General features: G+C 42.2%; 1 protein-coding gene across 2 annotated transcripts in view; it reads right to left on the minus strand.

Moving 5' to 3' along the window:
- The window catches only part of LOC149473685 (prostaglandin reductase 1-like), a 46,397-nt gene extending 27,182 nt beyond the window's left edge, over positions 1–19,215 (minus strand). Inside the window, exons 1-2 of one of the 2 annotated variants that reach the window (XM_089674874.1) lie at positions 19,115–19,215; positions 8,178–8,292 (exon numbers count right to left, since the gene is read on the minus strand). In XM_089674874.1, coding sequence (XP_089531000.1) covers positions 8,178–8,283 — 106 coding nt within the window. In that variant the 5' untranslated portion in view covers positions 8,284–8,292; positions 19,115–19,215. Of the gene's footprint in view, positions 1–8,177; positions 8,293–18,078; positions 18,213–19,114 lie in introns of those variants that run through there. The other variant, XM_089674877.1, reaches the window with a different exon arrangement.

The following is a 19,215-nucleotide window of genomic DNA, read 5'->3' on the forward strand; positions in this document are numbered from 1 at the left end:
GCTGCATATGCTGCCGCAACGCTGTAGTCCCAACATGGGCCCCCTGGCCACGCTTGACTTTCTGGCCACATAGTCGACATACGGCTACGTTTACTTCCTCGGGCGGCTTGACAAAAAATTGCCACACCGCCGAGTAGGAAACTTTGCCCCCGATACTCCTCACTGGCTGACTGCTGCTTCCTCCGTGCACACCGGCACCACTACTGGCCGTGGTGGTAGGCTGCAGTGGAGCTGGTGCTCTACTCCATGGCCGTTTGGCTCCACTGACACTGCTGCGACCCTGCTGCCTCCTGGGCAACCCACCGACTGTTTCGCTCGCTGCCAAGCTGCCACCCATTTCTCCTGATGATGCGGAAGAAATTGCCTGATGACGACGAGGCTGCCAAGTGCGATCAACCTCCTCATCATCAAGTAGGGTCTCCGCCTCACTACTAGCCCCCTCGGCTGCGTCTGGGTCAGGAGACAGACCTGTCTCTAGACCGGCTACCGAGCCACTCTCCTCGCCACTACTTCTTCGCCTGGCTGCTGAAAAGGCGGATGTCTCCCCCCGTTCCTGACCGCCCTCTGTTAGCTCTTCCTCACTGTACAGTGGGGCTGAGCCCACAGCATGCGATACTTCGCTTGGTGAGGGAACACCAAAGGACAGGGGCAGGTAGAGGACACGGGATTTCAGTGGGCTTGGTCCCGGGCCATGCCAACTAACGGTTGTGTCTGACGTACCCACCGACCGTTGGCTGTAGGTGTCAGAGGTGACCTGGGAAGAGGAAGACGACCGAGCCAACCAATCGACGACGGCAAGGTTGTCGGTGGAGACACGACCTCTGGATGACACCGGGAGCACTGGCCTCTGGCTGCGAATAGTGCTGCCTCGACCCCTTCCTCTGCTGCCACGTCTGCTCGCTCCTAAAACATTGCCTCCTCTGCCACTCCTCTGCATGTTGTCTGACATACTCTTTAATTCAACGATTCTGTGTCCCCGAGTAACAATTCTGTGTCCCTGAGTAACAATTCTGTGTCTGTCCCTGAGTAACAATTCTGTGGCCCTAAGTAACGGTTCTGTGGCCCTCAGTAACAATTCTGTGTCCCTGAGTAACAATTCTGTGGCCCTAAGTAACAATTCTGTGGCCCTAAGTAACAATTCTGTGGCCCTAAGTAACAATTCTGTGGCCCTAAGTAACAATTCTGTGGCCCTAAGTAACAATTCTGTGGCCCTAAGTAACAATTCTGTGGCCCTAAGTAACAATTCTGTGGCCCTGAGTAACAATTCTGTGGCCCTGAGTAACAATTCTGTGTCTGTCCCTGAGTAACAATTCTGTGGCCCTAAGTAACGGTTATGTGGCCCTAAGTAACAATTCTCTGGCACTCAGTAACAATTCTGTCTGTCCCCGAGTAACAATTCTGTGGCCCTAATAACGTTTCTGTGGCCCTAAGTAACAGTTCTGTGGCCCTCAGAAACGTTACTCAGGGACACAGAATTGTTACTGAGGGCCACAGAACTGTTACTTAGGGCCACAGAAACGTTATTAGGGCCACAGAATTGTTACTCAGGGACAGACAGAATTGTTACTGAGTGCCAGAGAATTGTTACTTAGGGCCACAGAAACGTTACTCAGGGACACAGAATTGTTACTGTGGCCCTAAGTAACAATTCTGTGGCCCTAAGTAACAATTCTGTGGCCCTAAGTAACAATTCTGTGGCCCTAAGTAACAATTCTCTGGCACTCAGTAACAATTCTGTCTGTCCCTGAGTAACAATTCTGTGGCCCTAACTAGCGTTTCTTTGGCCCTAAGTAACGATTCTGTGGCCCTCATTAACAATTCTGTGTCCCTGAGTAATGCTTCTCTGTCCCTAAGTAACGTTTCTCTGTCCCCAAGTAACGTTTCTGTGGCCCTAACTCTGTCCCTAATACAGAGCGGTCTGCCTCTGTTCAATGACTGGAGGCAAATGAAGAATTCTAAAATGGCCGCTATTTATAGCTCGACCATTACACAGTGCTGGCTGCCTGGCTGCTGATTGGCTAATGCGATCACATGTCATTAAGGAATGCATTATGGGTCAGCGCGCCTTGTCTGCGCGCCTTCCCAGACATCCCCGCTCCGTCGCCGCACATGTCCGCCGCCATTTTAGGAAAAATTTTGATTCGCGCGTCCGAAGTAGGCTATTTTTCGGATTCGGCGCGAATCGAAAATTTTCCAATATTTGACTCGAATTCCACTTCGCCTACTTCGATTCGCTCATCTCTAGTTATAGTGTGTATAGCCTTATAGGCCGCTGTCTTTACAACTTTAATTCCATGCAGTATATAGCCCTATCGGCCACTTTCTGGCATCCAGTTGCTGTAGCCCCCATCACCACACTGTGCCACGGGCCCCTGTACCGCCTTCTCATACTGCTGCCAGATCCATCCTCTGCCATGTGCGTATTTGTCGTCTGCTCATGCTGCTGGGTTCCAGTTTTAAACCTAGGCCTGTGTATGGCTTCCGAATACTGCTGCCTCCACCGCCACCCTGCGCCATGTGCCACTTTCGGGTCTCCTCACACTGCTGCCAGGTCCATACTGATTCATGGCCCCCTGTACCGGCTCCTCATGAACGTGGTTCAGCGGGTTTGCATCACTTAACGGCAAATCGTTGACAAATGCTGGGACGTTCAGTGTTGTGCGCATTAAGCCAGACACCAAAGGGCAGCACAGACCTGTTATTACTCGCTCAAGCATGGCTGAACAAAACCAGTCTCTACCACAAATTGGACCCAGACCTGCCCAGGGTCTCGTAACTAGATTGCACGGAGGAGTAGAGTCCGTTATCGGAATTAAATAGACAAAACGCCACACCAAAAAGAGTGGCCATTTCCAACACTTATTCCAGAAAGAGGAACAACCCATTTCATATACGGCCCGTAGACGTTTCACGTCTGCCACATTCAGTCGATTTAAGACGCAAGCTCCACTTCCTGTGGTCTCTGACCGTCGATATACCTTTAAGTGTCAGCTTTGAAGCTATATTCCCTCCGGAGCACTGACACTGGTGCCCTTCCGTCAACATGCCTTTAAGTTTCAGTTTTCAACCATATTCCCCACAGAAGCCAAACTCTTGGGTATCCCAGAAGCTGCTCAGCGGGTCAGGGCAATAAAGCTCCCGGTTCGCAGGTTGTTCCGTCTTATGGATGGAAGTACGACGGTATATGATCTTCTTCGCACCCACGGCATTACCTCATAAAATTTCTGCATTGCATCTGCAATCACAGCGCTGACTTCCCGGATCGCCACTCAGCCATTGGACTCTTGATAGTCGTCTCCCCACACTGCTGCTGGGGGGACTTTTTAACCTAGGCCTGTGTATGGCCTTCAATTGAAGCTGCTTCCGCTCCGCCACTCTGCCATTGGACTCTTGGGTATCCCAGAAGCTGCTCAGCAGGTCAGGGCAATAAAGCTCCCGGTTCGCTGGTTGTTCCGTCTTATGGATGGAAGTACGACGGTATATGATCTTCTTCGCACCCACGGCATCACCTCATAGAATCTCTGCATTGCATCTGCAATCACAACGCTGACTTCCCGGATCGCCACTCAGCCATTGGACTCTTGATAGTCGTCTCCCCACACTGCTGCTGGGGGGACTTTTTAACATAGGCCTCTGTATGGCCTTCAATTTTAGCTGCTTACGCTCCGCCACTCTGCCATGGGCCCCTGTACCGCCTCCTCTTGCTGCTGCCAGGTCCAGAGTGTGTCATGGGTCCCTGTACGGCCTCCCATTGCTGCTGTCTCCATCGCCAGACTCTGCCATGTGCCACTTTCAGGTCTCCTTACACTGTTGGTGGGTTCCATTTTGTGATCGGGTGCTGTATGGCCTTCCATTGCTGCTGCCTCCACCGCCACCCTGCGCCATGTGCCTCTGTCGTCTGCTCACGCTGCTGACGGCTTCCGCTTTTTAACCTAGGCCTGTGTATGGCTTCCGAATAATGCTGCCTACACCGCCACCCTGCGCCATGTGCCTCTGTCGTCTGCTCACGCTGCTGCCAGGTCCATACTGATTCATGGCCCCCTGTACCGGCTCCTCATGAACGTGGTTCAGCGGGTTTGCATCACTTAAACGGCAAATCGTTGACAAACGCTGGGACGTTCAGTGTTGTGCGCATTAAGCCAGACACCAAAGGGCAGCACAGACCTGTTATTACTCGCTCAAGCATGGCTGAACAAAACCAGTCTCTATCACAAATTGGACCCAGACCTGCCCAGGGTCTCGTAAGTAGATTGCACGGAGGAGTAGAGTTCGTTATTGGAATTAACTGTGAGGGACTTTTAAACCTAGGCCTGTGTATGGCCTTCAATTGAAGCTGCTTCTGCTCCGCCACTCTGCCATTGGACTCTTGATAGTCGTCTCCCCACGCTGCTGCTGGGGGGACTTTTTAACATAGGCCTCTGTATGGCCTTCAATTTTAGCTGCTTACGCTCCGCCACTCTGCCATGGGCCCCTGTACCGCCTCCTCATGCTGCTGCCAGGCCCGTAATCTGCCATGGGCCCCCGTACCGACTCCTCATGCTGCTGCCAGGCCCGTAATCTGTCATGGGCCCCTGTACCGCCTCCTCATGCTGCTGCCAGGTCCAGAGTGTGTCATGGGTCCCTGTACGGCCTCCCATTGCTGCTGTCTCCATCGCCACACTCTGCCATGTGCCACTTTCAGGTCTCCTCACACTGCTGGTGGGTTCCATTTTGTCATAGGGTGCTGTATGGCCTCCCATTGCTGCTGCCTCCACCGCCACACTGTGGCTCCACACTCTGGTTTTGTCCCCGTGACTGCCCAAATGAGTGAAGTGTGCAGTGATTCTAAGATCGACGGCACTCATCTGCATGTCATACTGACTGACAGTATTATTTCTCTTCCCCAGCAGACTCCAAGGGCATTTAAATTAAAGGTACAGTGTTCTGCACTAATATAAAGGCTCTCTGAAGCCTAGAAACACCCTTTTTATAAGTTAAATTCGCAGCGAATATATTCGGCTCGAAGCGAATTTATTCGGCGAATCAGCCGAACCGAATTTTTGAATAATTCGCTCATCTCTATTTACCACCCCTGAAAATTTCGAAGGAAGGCAGTGGCTTCCCGATACAAATGAGGTGTTTCTTCTGCCTCCTGAATGAGTTTTTTTTAACCCCATGGGGAATTTTGTTTTGCAATCTGGCAGAGTCAGGCCTTTGGCTCAGATCAGGGTGCAGAGCCTATGTCCTCAATAGGCAGTCAGTCTCAGCAAGCTGAGTAAAGCTGTAGGTGGGTGGAGGTGGGCTGTAAAAATGCAGATCAACTACCTGATTTTGTCACCCCCCCCCCCCCCCCCGGCCATCTGTGTGCAAGAGGTCTTCGTAAAATCAACCCAGATGTGTTGCAGTAGGAGGTAAATCCTATTCATCTTTTTCAGAAGGATAATGTCATTGTTTATATTTATAAAGATTTGCACTTTAACTGTTCATTTGCAGATCTATGTTCACCCAATCTGATATACTGAACCCTACTATTTTAATGCATATCTGTTTTGGGGAAATAATAAGAGATTGCTTAGACGAGGATCTTGGACCTTTGCTACACTTCACCGTAGATTCATCACACTAACAATTTCTATTATTGCTAACATTTGCCATATACAAATTTTGTAACACAATTTTTCCTGGTTTTTACAATCCAGGGATGTTGCCAATGATTATGCAGCAAATCCAGGCAGGAAAATGTTTATAGATGTGTCCCTACTTTTATAAATAGGCTCCTACAAGTTGTCTTGTACAGCAGGTTTGTTTTAAGGAACTTCACTTTGTAGCTTATTCTGGGTAAAATTGTATGTCTTCAACTGGACAGTGATGCTTTTCCAAAAAAAACTATTGTATACCGACATAAAAAGTGGTTCTAAAAATGTTTAGGGTCAACACACCAAGCTGTGGTTGCAACATTATGTTGTGGTCTGCCCTATTCAAATATTTTACCTACAAATCTTCAACCTTTTCAAGGCAAAAGTGTTGGGTCTTGAAACTGGGGCAATCAGTAAAGCAATTGCCCCCTGACAAATATACTCACACACGACACTTTATACATGCCTTTCCACTGCTTCCACGTGGAAAGCAAAGACTGCAAAGACTGAGCCCACTACATACTGCATCCAAAATGTCAAGTGACTTACAATAATTTTGCAGTACTTTTAGTACGTGAAAGCCGGACCCCTTGTTAGCATTTTGTTGCAACACAAACAAAAAGCTACTACAAAATACATACTGTAGAAACTGGAGTTTCTTTATTCATTTTGGCAGATATGAGTATTCTATGTTGGTATAGGTACAGTATGTTCTTATCAGTTGTTACCTGCATTTTCTGAAAACCTAGATCATCTTCCTTACTGAACTGTATTCTCTAAACCTATAAAGTACTGGTTTTATGGTGTTTTTCCTTTATATGTAAACTTTTTCAAATGTTTACTTTTGAAAAAAAATTTTAACCTTTTAATCTGGTGTTGGTGCCAGCTGATATATTGATCTCAGTAGGGTTGTGGTCCTCCAATTATGATTTTTTTTTTTTTTAACAGAAGAAAAAAAAAGAAACCTTATGATTTTATGTTTTTGTTATGCTTGAAATAATTTAGTGGAAGTGGATGCCATCTATAGTGCAGACAAATGCCTATTTAGTAAGAGTGGTATCTTGGGGAGGGAATGTTATGCATTAAAAAAAATATTTTTTTTTACTAAATATTGTATTACATTTTTCAAAGAGTACAAACAGCAAAGCTGCCAAGTTCATAGTACAGCCAGCTGCTAAATGTAATTTTAAAAATGAAAGAAAAAAAAAAAAAAATTGTACTCTGGCAGATATTCACAGATAGGGATGTGCATTTACAGAAATGGCCAAATCTATTTTGATCTGGCAATTGCATAATTGTCCCAAATGCAAAAATGCTTCTTCCCATGAATTCCCATGAATGATATATTGATCTGTGAGATTCAATAACAGATTCAAATAAAACATTTTGATTTATTGAATGCACCAGTCTTCATAAAATCACAAAAAATAGGTCACTCCTTTTCATGAATATGAGTTCATCTGATTTCAAATCAGATCAGTTTCTCCATTCCCTGTCTCTGGAACATTGTGTAGCAATATGACCATAGCAGTCACATTAAAGCAGTTGTAAAGGCTTTTTTTCCGCTCTAAAATAACAAACATGTTATACTTACCGGATCTGTACAATAGTATTTCACAAAGAAGCCCCGGACCTCCTCTTTTGGTGTCCCCCACTGGTGCTCTCAGCTCCTCCTCTTCGTGTGCCCCATAGAAAGTGGTTTACTCTGGGAACACACCTACAGACTTGATCCCGAGTGTGTGTTGTATTGACGCACACAGAGTGGCTCAGCCCCACCTCTCGCTTTCTGCTCACAGAATTTGGCTGACAGCAGCAGGAGCCAATGGCTCCCACTGCTGCCTCTGTGAGCAAAAAGAGGAGAAATCTGCTGCAGATGGGCACAGTGCTGGATTGAGATAGGACTCAGGTAAATACATTAGGGGGATAAGGCGGGGGGGGTTACAAATACTGGGACTTTTGTACCTTAATGCAGGGAATGCATTAAGGTAAAAAAATGTAAAGCCTTTAGAACCACTTTAAATATGGGCTACTGTGAATGTAGTGATATCCTTTACAAACTACAACATAATACATTAGTGTTATGCAGAATATTTGAACAACATACAGTTGGGATTTGAAGCTCAAAAGTGTACCTGTGGGTACACAGTTAGGAAAGTTGTACTTATATTGTATAGCAACCATTCTTTCTTCTATAGTGCCCTGGAAGCCGCAAAGTCTAGGATGTACTGTTATTCATATAGCAAAGAAGCTTTCCTATGGTCACGACCTCCAGTCTATCTTTCTAGCCCCTGCACCTCACTATTTATCAGGAAACCTGCCTAGTAATGGGCCAGCAGTAAAGGAAAAGAAGGTGGAAAAGAAAAAGGTCTGGGCTCCTGTCATAACAGCTTGGTCACCAAATGCATAACAGAGTTCTCTAGGTTTTGGCTTTTAGGGTAATCTACAAGGAAGCAAAAGGTAGTCTAAAAAAGGACATACACTTACAATTTAGGTACATTGTTACTTGTTTGTGTCAATGCATTTCCTTAAGACATGTTTTTCACAAGAATAAGGATCCATTACCTCGATCGTTAAGTGGTGGCAACTCTTTCTCAATCAGCTTGAAGTCTTCCAGTTTTGGAACACCTTCAAAATGTCTTACCAAAGTCCATGATTTTGACACAACCATCTTTGCTCACTGCAATACAATAAAGAATGATTAAGTATCCTCGTATAAATATACTGTATGCCAACTCAATATGGCAATGACTAGAGCTTACTGCATTGGTAAAACAGGATTCCAGTCAGTCCAAAGAGTAACGAAGAGTAACAAAATCAGCGCAAAGAGTAAAAAGGATGTACAAAATGCAAAAATCCCTGGCAACCAACTGCTTAACTCATCTGACTGTAGTAAACCTAAATCTGATTGGCTGAAATCATTTAATGCCCTCTGCACCTCCCATTTACTATTTATTACGCTAATTATAACTGAAATTTGTTTACATATTACTTTCTTTTGTACTTATGTATTCAACATATACAAATGGGTCAGGGCAGCATACACCCAGCATGGAACTTAATCCTTCAGATGCAAATCAGACAATGGAGAACACCCAAAACACCAATATATAGAAAAATGAAAAAGTCCATTCTGCAGCACCTTTGTAAATTCATTAAGATAGATAAAAACCTATTAAGATCCTTCTTCAGGTATGAAAATCAAATAACAGCCATTATATAACAGGTTCTCTAATTGACTGAAAATTAGCAACACCTGAATCATCTCAACTCAAAACATAATATGGTCCGACATCACAGCCAATATTCAGGAGATATATAATTAAACAGTGTTTCTGGGTACTTCATAGAAATATCTCTAAAAAAAGAAAAAAAAGAAACAAATATATTTTACAAAAATATTTATAAAAACAAATATAAATCATAATCCCTATTTAACACCTTAGGATAAAATTGTATTTAGTTGCAAGATCCACCCCACTTCTGTTTGTTTTAACTCCCTATTTCCCCCTCTCTTCAGCTGTGGCATGTGATCAATTACCATAAATCTTAATTGGGCTACAGTGTGGCCACATTGTTTAAAATGCTTGGCAACTGGTAACTGATTGTGGGGAACAAATAGAGGATTTATGTTGGGATATTTTGTGAGTGGTCTCAGCCACATAATATAATCCACATGGACATTTAAGGATATAGATTACATACGAACTCTGACATGTATAAAATCCCTTAATATCAATTACATTTTTCTGGATGGGGATGTGTTAATGAAATGCCTTGTTCATGCTTGGAACACTATACATAGGATAAACAGGGGAAAGAACCATTCCTTTTTTGGACCTAAAAACTTTGGTACTCCCATCACCTTCTTACTCTGAAATTCAGAGTCAACCATATCCCTAATACTTCTACCTCTATATGATATGGGACATTTGCATTTTTTAGGTTTTATTAATAATAAAACAAAAATAATATTCTAAGACATTCTTATATAGCGCTGTCAATATTACGCAGCACTTTACATATATATTGTACATTCACATTAGCCCCTAACCCTCAAGGGGTGTACAATCTAAGGTCTCTAACTCACATTCATACATACACGGGTCAATTTAGACAGGAGCCAATTAACCTACCAGCAGGTCTTTGGAGTGTGGGAGGAAACCGGAGCACCCGGAGGAAACCCACGCAAGCACAGGGAGAACATGCAAACTCTAGGCAGGTGGTGCCATGGTTGGGAATCAAAGTAGAAACCCTAGTAATAACAATGTTCACCTTTATATTGCACTATATTCACGAACTCTACTAGAGAGGGGGAAACAGAGGAGCAGCGTGATGTCAGGGTAGTCTTAAGTTGTATGAGGCAGCAGTTACCGAGCCGTATGCTTCAGTATTGTCGGTACCAGTCTCGGCTTGAAATAAAAACGGCTCTCCGTCTTGCAGTAACGTCATTGGAGCCACTAATCCATGAACTTATTTCAAGCAAGCAGGAACATATATCACACTAAAAATATGTAATACTTAAATAAGCTTCAATTATTTTGTAATAATTAAACTTTAATAATTTTTTTACAATTAAACAACCTTTAAAGATTGTTATGATTAAATAAGCATTTATGATTGTTGTTATATTAAATAGGTGCATTTCATATTAATAAAAATGGAAGTTCTCTGATCATTATTTTACAAATGTATTTATCTTTTTAAAAAAATCATATTAGTGGTTTTAGCGGGATTTAAAATTATGAATTTAGTGGTCCGTGAGGTCCAAAAGATAGGCGACTGCTGACATAGGAGGGGATTCAAATTCCTCAATACCACCCTATAACACAAATACTGCTGCTACAAGGCTGCACAAAATCATATATATAAAATTTTGCATTTCTGGGTAGGGGGCATGAGCTGCCATTGGCGGATATCGCTGTCAATCACCGGGTCCCGTCCAGAGATTCCCCCCAGCACCCGGCGATCACAGAAAAAAAACAGACCGGGGAGAGGTCTGTGTGTAAACAATACAGATTTCTCCCCTGTCATCTCCAGTATGCTGTTTTGCTCTGCATAGCAGTGCACATCGATCCAGCGATGTGCACTGGAGTCTCAGCTATCCTGGGACTTCCTCTGAGACAGCAGGGGGAGCCATGTCTCAATGAGAAGAGAGAGGGGGCGGGGAGACACGGAGCAGCGTCTGGGGAATGCGCATGCTCGGGTGCCCCCATAACAAACTGCTTGCTGTGGGGGCACCCGACAGGAGAGAAAGGCCAGGAGCACTGGCGAGGGACCCGAGAAGAGGATCTGGGCTGCTCTGTGTAAAAGCACTGCACATAGGAAGTATAACATGTTAGTGATTCTAAAGTCTTAAATAAATCAAAAATAATAATAACAAACAATCCTTTCACTGGTAAGTAGCAAGAGTCACATCATTCCTATACTGCTAAGTAGGCATGAGCTTAAGTCAGAACCTAGAAGATGGCTGTGAGCTCTGGGCAGTTGAGCTCTGGACAGGAGATTCCCTGCCCCACAGATGCATATATGGTATATAGCATGGCAGGGATGCTTATGACATCATTGACCCAATATGACCACATAACCATATACAATGTAGGTTAATGACATCATCATGGCCACGTGAGGATCACAAGCATCCTCATCCCTTTGTGTACTTCATCTGCAGGGTAGGAAATCTCCCACCTGGAGTTTATTATTGGCACAGCAATGATGGCTAACTTCCAAGTTCAGACAAACTTGGTTTAGACCAAATGTAAGCCTAAACCCAAGTTGATCACTACTGGTAATCAGTCTCACCACTTGTAGAAACAGACAGCGAAGGAGATCATTGCTAGGTACATAATACAGTCTGTCATTAGCATTAGTCCAGCAGTTTATTTTTCGGAGTCTGCCCTGTAACAGTTGTATTATCTGTTGATTACAGGAACAGGCTTTTATATCTTTTGTAAGAACAAACCCATAACCACCAACTGGTTTATATGTGTCCCGCCCCTGCAACTGTCACTTTTGCTGGACAACTTAATCTGCATGTAAATGTGAAAAAAAATAAAATAGAAATAAAAAAGGTGTAGCGCTACCCTAGTAGGAGCAGCTGAACATAAGACACATTCTTTCCCAAACAGTGCAGAGGCAGCCTGGCACACAGCAACAGTCCATTCACACTGCTCATCAATCAGTCCAGGGGTTGTCTTTTGGAAGTTTGCTAGTAGAAACTTGGGATGGGATTTTGGGAGATGCAGGATTCTCGAAAATGATATGCATTGCTAGTAGAGGACACATCTTACTTAGCAGCAGTAGCATTGGTATAGGTAGACTGGAACAGTCCACAGTTCACATCTGGGGACTATGAAGTAATATGAGCACAGTAAAGGCAGACTGGAAAAGTCCACATTTCACAGATGGGAATCATGAAACAGAATGAGCACAAAAGAGCTTGCGCCCTCTACCTGGAAATGCAGAATGACGTATATATACACGTGATCCTGCGCACAGGTGCCGCCCTGTTGCAATATATCTGCTATAGGGTGGCCCTTGACATCGACATCACACAAATATGTGGCCTCACGGAATTGAGTTTTTTTCCATGGGGCCACAGATTCGCGTACCTGGCTCTGTGCTTGGAGCGCACTGCACAGCACACTCCCAGCACAAAGATCGGGGTGTCACTGAGAGCCCTGGGTCCCGTTCTAATGATCAGGACCCGAGACTTCCGATTCTGGGTCACATGATTACTCTGATAGCCTCTGATTGGCTATCACAGTGATCAGTCACTGTACAGCCCGGCCCCTTGTTTTTATTTTCTCTCTATGAATGGAGGACAGAGAATCATTGTATCTCTCTAACTCCTGGCATACAGGGGGGAAAAAAAGGTTTGTTAAAATTAAAAAAATAAATATTAAAAAAAAGAAAAAATAAAGAAAATATACCTAGATCAAGGTTTGATCTAGTTCAGTGCCAGGGTAAGTGTTTGGGTTAAGGTCAAAGGTTTAAAAAAAAAAAAAAAATTGTATTAGTGTCAGTTAGTGCCAATGTGTTTTAGGTAAAAAACAAAACAAAATGTGCGCTATTGTTTTTGGGCTATCCTACGAGTACAAACAACAAATAACATACACATATATGGTATCGCTGCAATAGTCAAGAGCTGGAAAATGTATTTTGGGTTGTTCTTTGGTGGTAGGTTATGGTAGTAACAAGAAACACAGCTAAATTACAAAATTTTTATTCTTTTTTTTACTATTTTAGGCCCGTTTTACTTTAATAAAAAGAAAAATCAGGAGATATCCATTACCGTTTACCACCAAATGAAAGCCCAATTTGTCCTGAAAAAAACAAGGTATAATTCACCTGGATGTACAAAGTAGTTGTGATGATATGTACGGTTTTACTAACACGTGTAAACGTTGCAAAATTGTGCTTAGGCATTAATATTTGGTTTACCCTTAGGCGTGAAGGGGTTAAGCAAAGAGCCAACAACTACATTTGCCTAGCAGCCTAACTAGGAGGGTGCTATTAAGGCATGTGAAATAAAAGGAATTGGCATACTAAATTCTCTTTACAGGCATTAACTCCTTACTTTATTTACTAGAGTGAACTAATGTTTAATTCAACCAATAGCACACACTGTTATTGCCAATGGCATTTAGAACTAAAATGACTGTAGTAAAAAACATAAAATCTAGCTAGTTTTGGAAGATAAAAAAAAGTAACTATTTACATGACATATGTAATTATGTCTATACAATAATGCTGAAAAACTAACCAGACAAGAACTTTTAGTAATCTGAGACTTGAAGGAAAATTTTGGAAGAAACTCCAGTAGCCTGACAAAAGCAGGAAAGACTGGTCAGCTAATAATGTTCTGACAACCACACTACATTTTACCTTTGTAAGCAGAAACGTTTTGGAGTCACACGATCATGATGAGAAAGACTCCAAATTGCAATAAAAACGCATCACCTTTATTTTACAAAATGTAAATCAAAATTTAAAATACATATCCCAAACTAAGTATAGAAATAGAAATACTGACCACCCTTAAACCATTCACTAGAAATAATTTTACATTCTGTTGCTTCCAGCTATGTAGAGATGATCACGAATGGAATGATAGTAGCTGCTTGACAGGTTTCTCTTAATCTATTTTATCAGAACAGTATGGGAAAAGATGTATATCTTGTATCATTGCACTTGTGTCTCCAGGGTAACAGCTTAGCTATGGTCAATGGTATAGATATCTCAGTTACTAATGAGGATGAAAAGAGGGTTTTTTTCACAACGTTGCCAGAATAGTTCACAGAATTGTGCAGTCCTTACTGCTATAGATATCAGAGTAAAAGACAACTCTTTACTCACTCCAGTTTCATCTATCAGGACAAAAGACATACTGTAGATAGCATGTAGGGTCAGGATTCAGACCCAAATACAATTTATTGAATCACATATGGCATCCAACTCATGTCATCCCAAGGTTGTAGATATTTCACCAATTAAAGAGGTATCCCATAACCATCAGCTCTGTTGGCACCGAGCTTATACGAATATAAGGATTACGTTGCTGAGCTTTGCTGGAACTGCTAGTTTTTTGGTATTTATGCTGAACCTCTAAAAATGTACTGTAGGGGTGTGGAAATTTCTTAAAAAACTACTTGTCCAGGGACTAAATCGGGGCCCCAATCTACTTGTCCCTTAAGACATTTCACTTGTCCTGATAGAAAAAAAAAAATGGTTAACCCCTCCCTGCCTGTCTGCAACATTGCACTCGGGGACTGGCAGGGAGGGGACAGACCTTGCAGTGTGATGAGCACCGATTGGGTACTCGTCAGGAAAGGGGAGTGTCAGGCTCTTAACGTTCAGCAGAAGCACATCTGCTGAGCAAGTAAATGAGGTGCCAGCCCCAATGAGAAGAAAAACCCACTTTATTTCTTCAGGTTTTCCTCGCACAAGGAAGCTCTTGGGTGCTGAGCAGCCAAATAATACTCCAGTGTAGCATGAAGATGTGTGTCCTGTGAGGATCTGTATCCCCTGCAGTAACTGCATGCGCCAGAATCAGGAAACACAAGCTGAGCTAAAGCCGAAAAGATACCTGAAGTCACTTAACTCCTTACATGCCGGACTACAGCACAGGCAAGGGGTGCTACAGCCGTTCTGAAATCCTGTATCCATGGGGATTGGCACTATTAATGATGACTTGTGCCTGCGTCCTTGCTCTGCTGTAATGCTGCTGACCATTTAAGTACCTGTGTTGTAGTCTGGCATGTAAGGAGTTAAGTGACTTAGCTCAGTGCTCAACTTGTTTACCCTGATTCTGGCGCATGCGCAATTGCTGCAGGGAATACAGATTACCACAGGATACAGATCTTTATGCTACCGTATATGAAGCTATGTATGCTGTGTAGCAGTGAAGGGGTTAAATATAGTGGGCTAGGTCTGTTGAGTGAAGCTGTATGCCTCTCCTGGGGGAAGGGGAAGCCTTATCTCTGAAATTGCTCACAGAATTACATTTTTTCTTTAATTTTATTAAAAGTCTCTCCATCTCCAGAAACAGTGAAAATATCTACTTTCCACATAAACTTGTTGGAGGAGAACTTATTTTATTTGCTGGATTAGATTGATGCAGTCTTATTAGTGCTTTCTGTGGGTCTGGAGATTGATAAAGCTCCAGTTACCAGACTGAATAAAGCCGGCCATACATGGGTCAAATTCCGAAAGAATTTTCTTTCGGAAACCTTTTCCAAGAATTTTCGTTCAAATTTCGCACCATTAGTGGGCCACAGAAATGGATGATTTTCGTATAAATATTGAATGTTCGTGATCGGGCATGTTGGAAATTTTTTGAAAGAATTTCGAGTCGATGGGAGAATCGTGCGAGAAATATTAACGAAAAATAAATAAACCTGAGCTGTGACCTGGAAAGAAAAGAAAATTCTTGGTCACGAAAATTCTTTTCTGTAGCAACATGAGGTGAAATTGAAGGCTTGGTTGGTTGAATTTCGAAAGCAATGGTGGCACCATTGGATTACAAAACTTCAGAAAAATTCAGATTTTCTAAAGAAAATTTGTTCGGAATTCGACCCATGTATGGCCTGCATAACTGATCTAGGATTACATATCTTGTATAAAGAGAAATCCTTAAAGATACCACCTTCCCAGAGGCTGTTCAAAGTGTGCCGAAGTCTCAGTCCTGGTACACAGACTAGTAGAAAGGAGGGGGCGAGAAGGAGGACAGACGGCTCGCGCAAGGCTTTACATGCAGCAGACACGGAGTCTCGGAGAGCCCAGCAGTCACACTGAGCATTGAGAACATGGGGAAGGGGGGAGAGGCAGAGGAGTGGAAGGGGGAAACACATTGATCATAATTATTATTATACAGGATTTATATAGTGCCAACAGTTTGCATAGCACTGTACAATATAACGGGAGACAATACAGCAACAATACAGTTCAATATAAGAGCGTCAGGAAGCCCCTGCTCCTTGGAGTTTACAATCTAAGATCACACTCAGCTTCAGTCCTGACAATAAGCTGGATTAGAGCTGCTCATATCCCCTGTAGTAAGGTGCACGGCTCCCCAAGGCAGATCATCTGCTTGCCCTCAGCAGGGCTAAATGTCAAAGAAAACCACCTGCCCGGCACCCGGAACTGCATGTCCCGGGCATCGGGCGATATGATTTGCACATCCCTGTATTGTATTATTTTTTTTCTTTAAAACCAGATCAGGAAAACTAAAGTAGAGTCATAATTCCTTATCTACATATTGGTGTAGTTGTACTAAAGCTAGAGGCGTCACTACAGTATGACAGATGGCAGAGATGCCAAGTATTCTGGATTTGCAGGGGCAGTCCTACATCTTGGCCCTCTGCCTCATTGATTCAGTGCCTTGAACTGTGGCCATGTCAATGAGGGAGTATCTTTACTGAGTGCCACCAGCCTAGCAATTATCATTGGTACTGGCCCAGTGGGAAAATAACCTCTAGCCCAGTTTTCCCCTGGTGTTTACAAAATGGGCTGGTTTACTAAAAAGGAATTGAGAATATTTGCTCAAAAAAAAAAAAAAAAAAAAAAAAAATGGACACACACTTATCACATATAAAAATCAAATTTCTGGGCACTCTGAACACACAATTATCTTCTTTTTTTACATAATTGGATAATGGAGGTTAATATTCACATCGTTTTTTTAAGGAAGATTCTCAACTCCTTAAAGCAGAACTACACTGTATCTGAGCACCACAAACCAAAAGTACCTTTTAATTAATTTTTAATATTCAAAGCAAACTCACCCATCCATCCATGTCTCCAAGCTTTTTTTTTTTTGCTGAGAAATCACTTAAAACAAAACAAAAAAAACAAAACAAAAACCCTAGCATTTCCAGCAGTGGCCATCATGAGTAAGGGCAGATGATTCAGGTAGCATTTACTTCCTGGAATCCATCTACCCTTATCTCAGGCTTGCAGACAGGAGAGCGTGCTTAGCTGAAAAAAACCCTCCTCCTCTCCTGAAGATTCCTGGAATGTATGACATCATTTTCCTAGGCAGGAAATCAGAAAGCAACTGAAGAAATGCAAAAAATATAGTTTAACACAAGTAGATCTAACATACCCATCTATCTATTTACTATTGCTAGCAACATGTGGATCCAAAATAGTCAATGTTGATTAAAAGATTGAAATTGTAAGTAAATCTACCTAACAGTATCCTTACATCATTTAGTTTAAATATGAAAGTCTGTCCTATTCTCATATACCATAAGGTCATCCAGTGATACCCAGCAAAATAGATGCAGTGTGACTTTTGTCCCATAAGCCAGTTCCCCATTACTATACTCTGTAGATATTACAGTAAATGCAGCACTACACAAGTAATGGAAATCCATTTAATACGTTAAAAAAATAACCCAGGTATTTATACAACTGTAATTAATACCGATTTTTGATGGAATCGGCTTACGCTTAAACCCCTGTTCTTCTTGGGCATCTCTTTTTTAATAAACACACAAATACATTTTCTAAGTTTTAATTGCATATTCGGTTAATTCTCAGTTGTGTAGGCGGACTTCGCAGTGTGAAGTTGCTGGTAAAAGGAGACAAAAAAAACTCAATGCACCTCCTGTACCTCTTATATCATTTTTAAGACACTTGGAAGAAAACTCTGAATGATGGATCATGTTACCCAAAGCTTGCACAATTGTGCATCCATGCTTGAAAACGTTTTCATCTAAAAGCAAATGTGCATTCATGAAAGTAATGCCACAGTCATAGAAAATGTTGTTAATAAATGTACACAAGAGAAAAAAAAATGTAAATGTTGTTAGCTTTTGTAAATAAGCCAGAATGATACCTTTTCATATTTCTATATGCGGGTAAGATGTCAGTCAAGTTTTTCCTACAATAATGCTAAAGCAGCAATACTTTATCACATTCAAGTTTGGATTCATAATATACAATGTGGGACAATATTTACCTGCCTGGCAGATTTATTTTTTGCTAGATCTTATCTCTTTTGGGTAGATATATTCCCGTACTCTTCAGCATGAGATTTTGCTTCTGTGTTTTCAGACTTTACACGAATACTTACCCGTCATTCAACTGTCTACCCTGCCCCTCCTTTACATCTCTGACTTCTTTTGGTTGTTAAACAAAGACACAAACATGTGGGATGGAGGGACAGAAAGGGGAGGTAAAAGAAATCCACTCACCCTTAGTGTGAAAAACCAAAGAAGAGTTGGAATAAACTTGAATGCAATTTATAAAATTCTGTATTTACAAATTGACTAAGCTATTTTGGCTAGGCCAAAAAATAACTAACTGTGGCTTCTATAATTTATTAAAAAAAATAAAAAAATTAAAAAAAAAAAAAAGACACCTTTATAAATATGTATGTAGATTATATCATATCTCCTTCCCTATACTTAAAGGAAGGTTAGAAACTGAAATTGCAGGCAATAGTTATGGAAATGAACATTGCACTTGTTATTCAAATATCCATGGTAGTATTGATAAGCATTCTGCAAACAATGATTATGAACTTTAGGCAGGAGCTACACAACTTAAACTTCTTCCTAGCAAGAGCTTTAACCCCTTGTTAAACAGTCCTGATTAAATTGGATCTGAGGAAGCGTTAAATGTATCTATGCATTTCCTTCAAAAATATGCTTTTTGTCTTAAATTCCTTCTGTGTCTAGTGTTGGGATACAATGTTTATGTAATTTTGTACAATAACTACATCAGTATAAGTATTCAGTAGAGCTATATTCTTTAGCCAGAGTTGGCAATATTTAGAAGTTTGTGGTTACATCTATGTCTTTTCTCTATAATAAAATTCCTGTTTCCTGCTAGCAGAAAAGCAGCAGATAAACACATGTGGACTATGCACGGTCTGCTCTGTAGGGCTATATACAGAATTTCTATAAAAGGTATATGTTCTGGCACCCAAGCATTGCCTGCTACAGCAAAGAAGTGTCACAGGTTAGCCTGCAGTTTCTTGTTTGTGTTCTTACCTTCTTGCTGCAGTCCTGTTCCTGGTCCCTTCTCATGTGTTTGTCTGTGCTCATCTATGCAAGTTGTCTGCTGTCCTCTGGGTTTTATTCCTTCCCTTCCA

Source organism: Staurois parvus, unplaced genomic scaffold (assembly GCF_062004578.1).
Source record: "Staurois parvus isolate SC_StPar_1 unplaced genomic scaffold, SC_StPar_1.0 ptg000012l, whole genome shotgun sequence".
Classification (NCBI taxonomy): Eukaryota; Metazoa; Chordata; class Amphibia; order Anura; family Ranidae; genus Staurois; species Staurois parvus.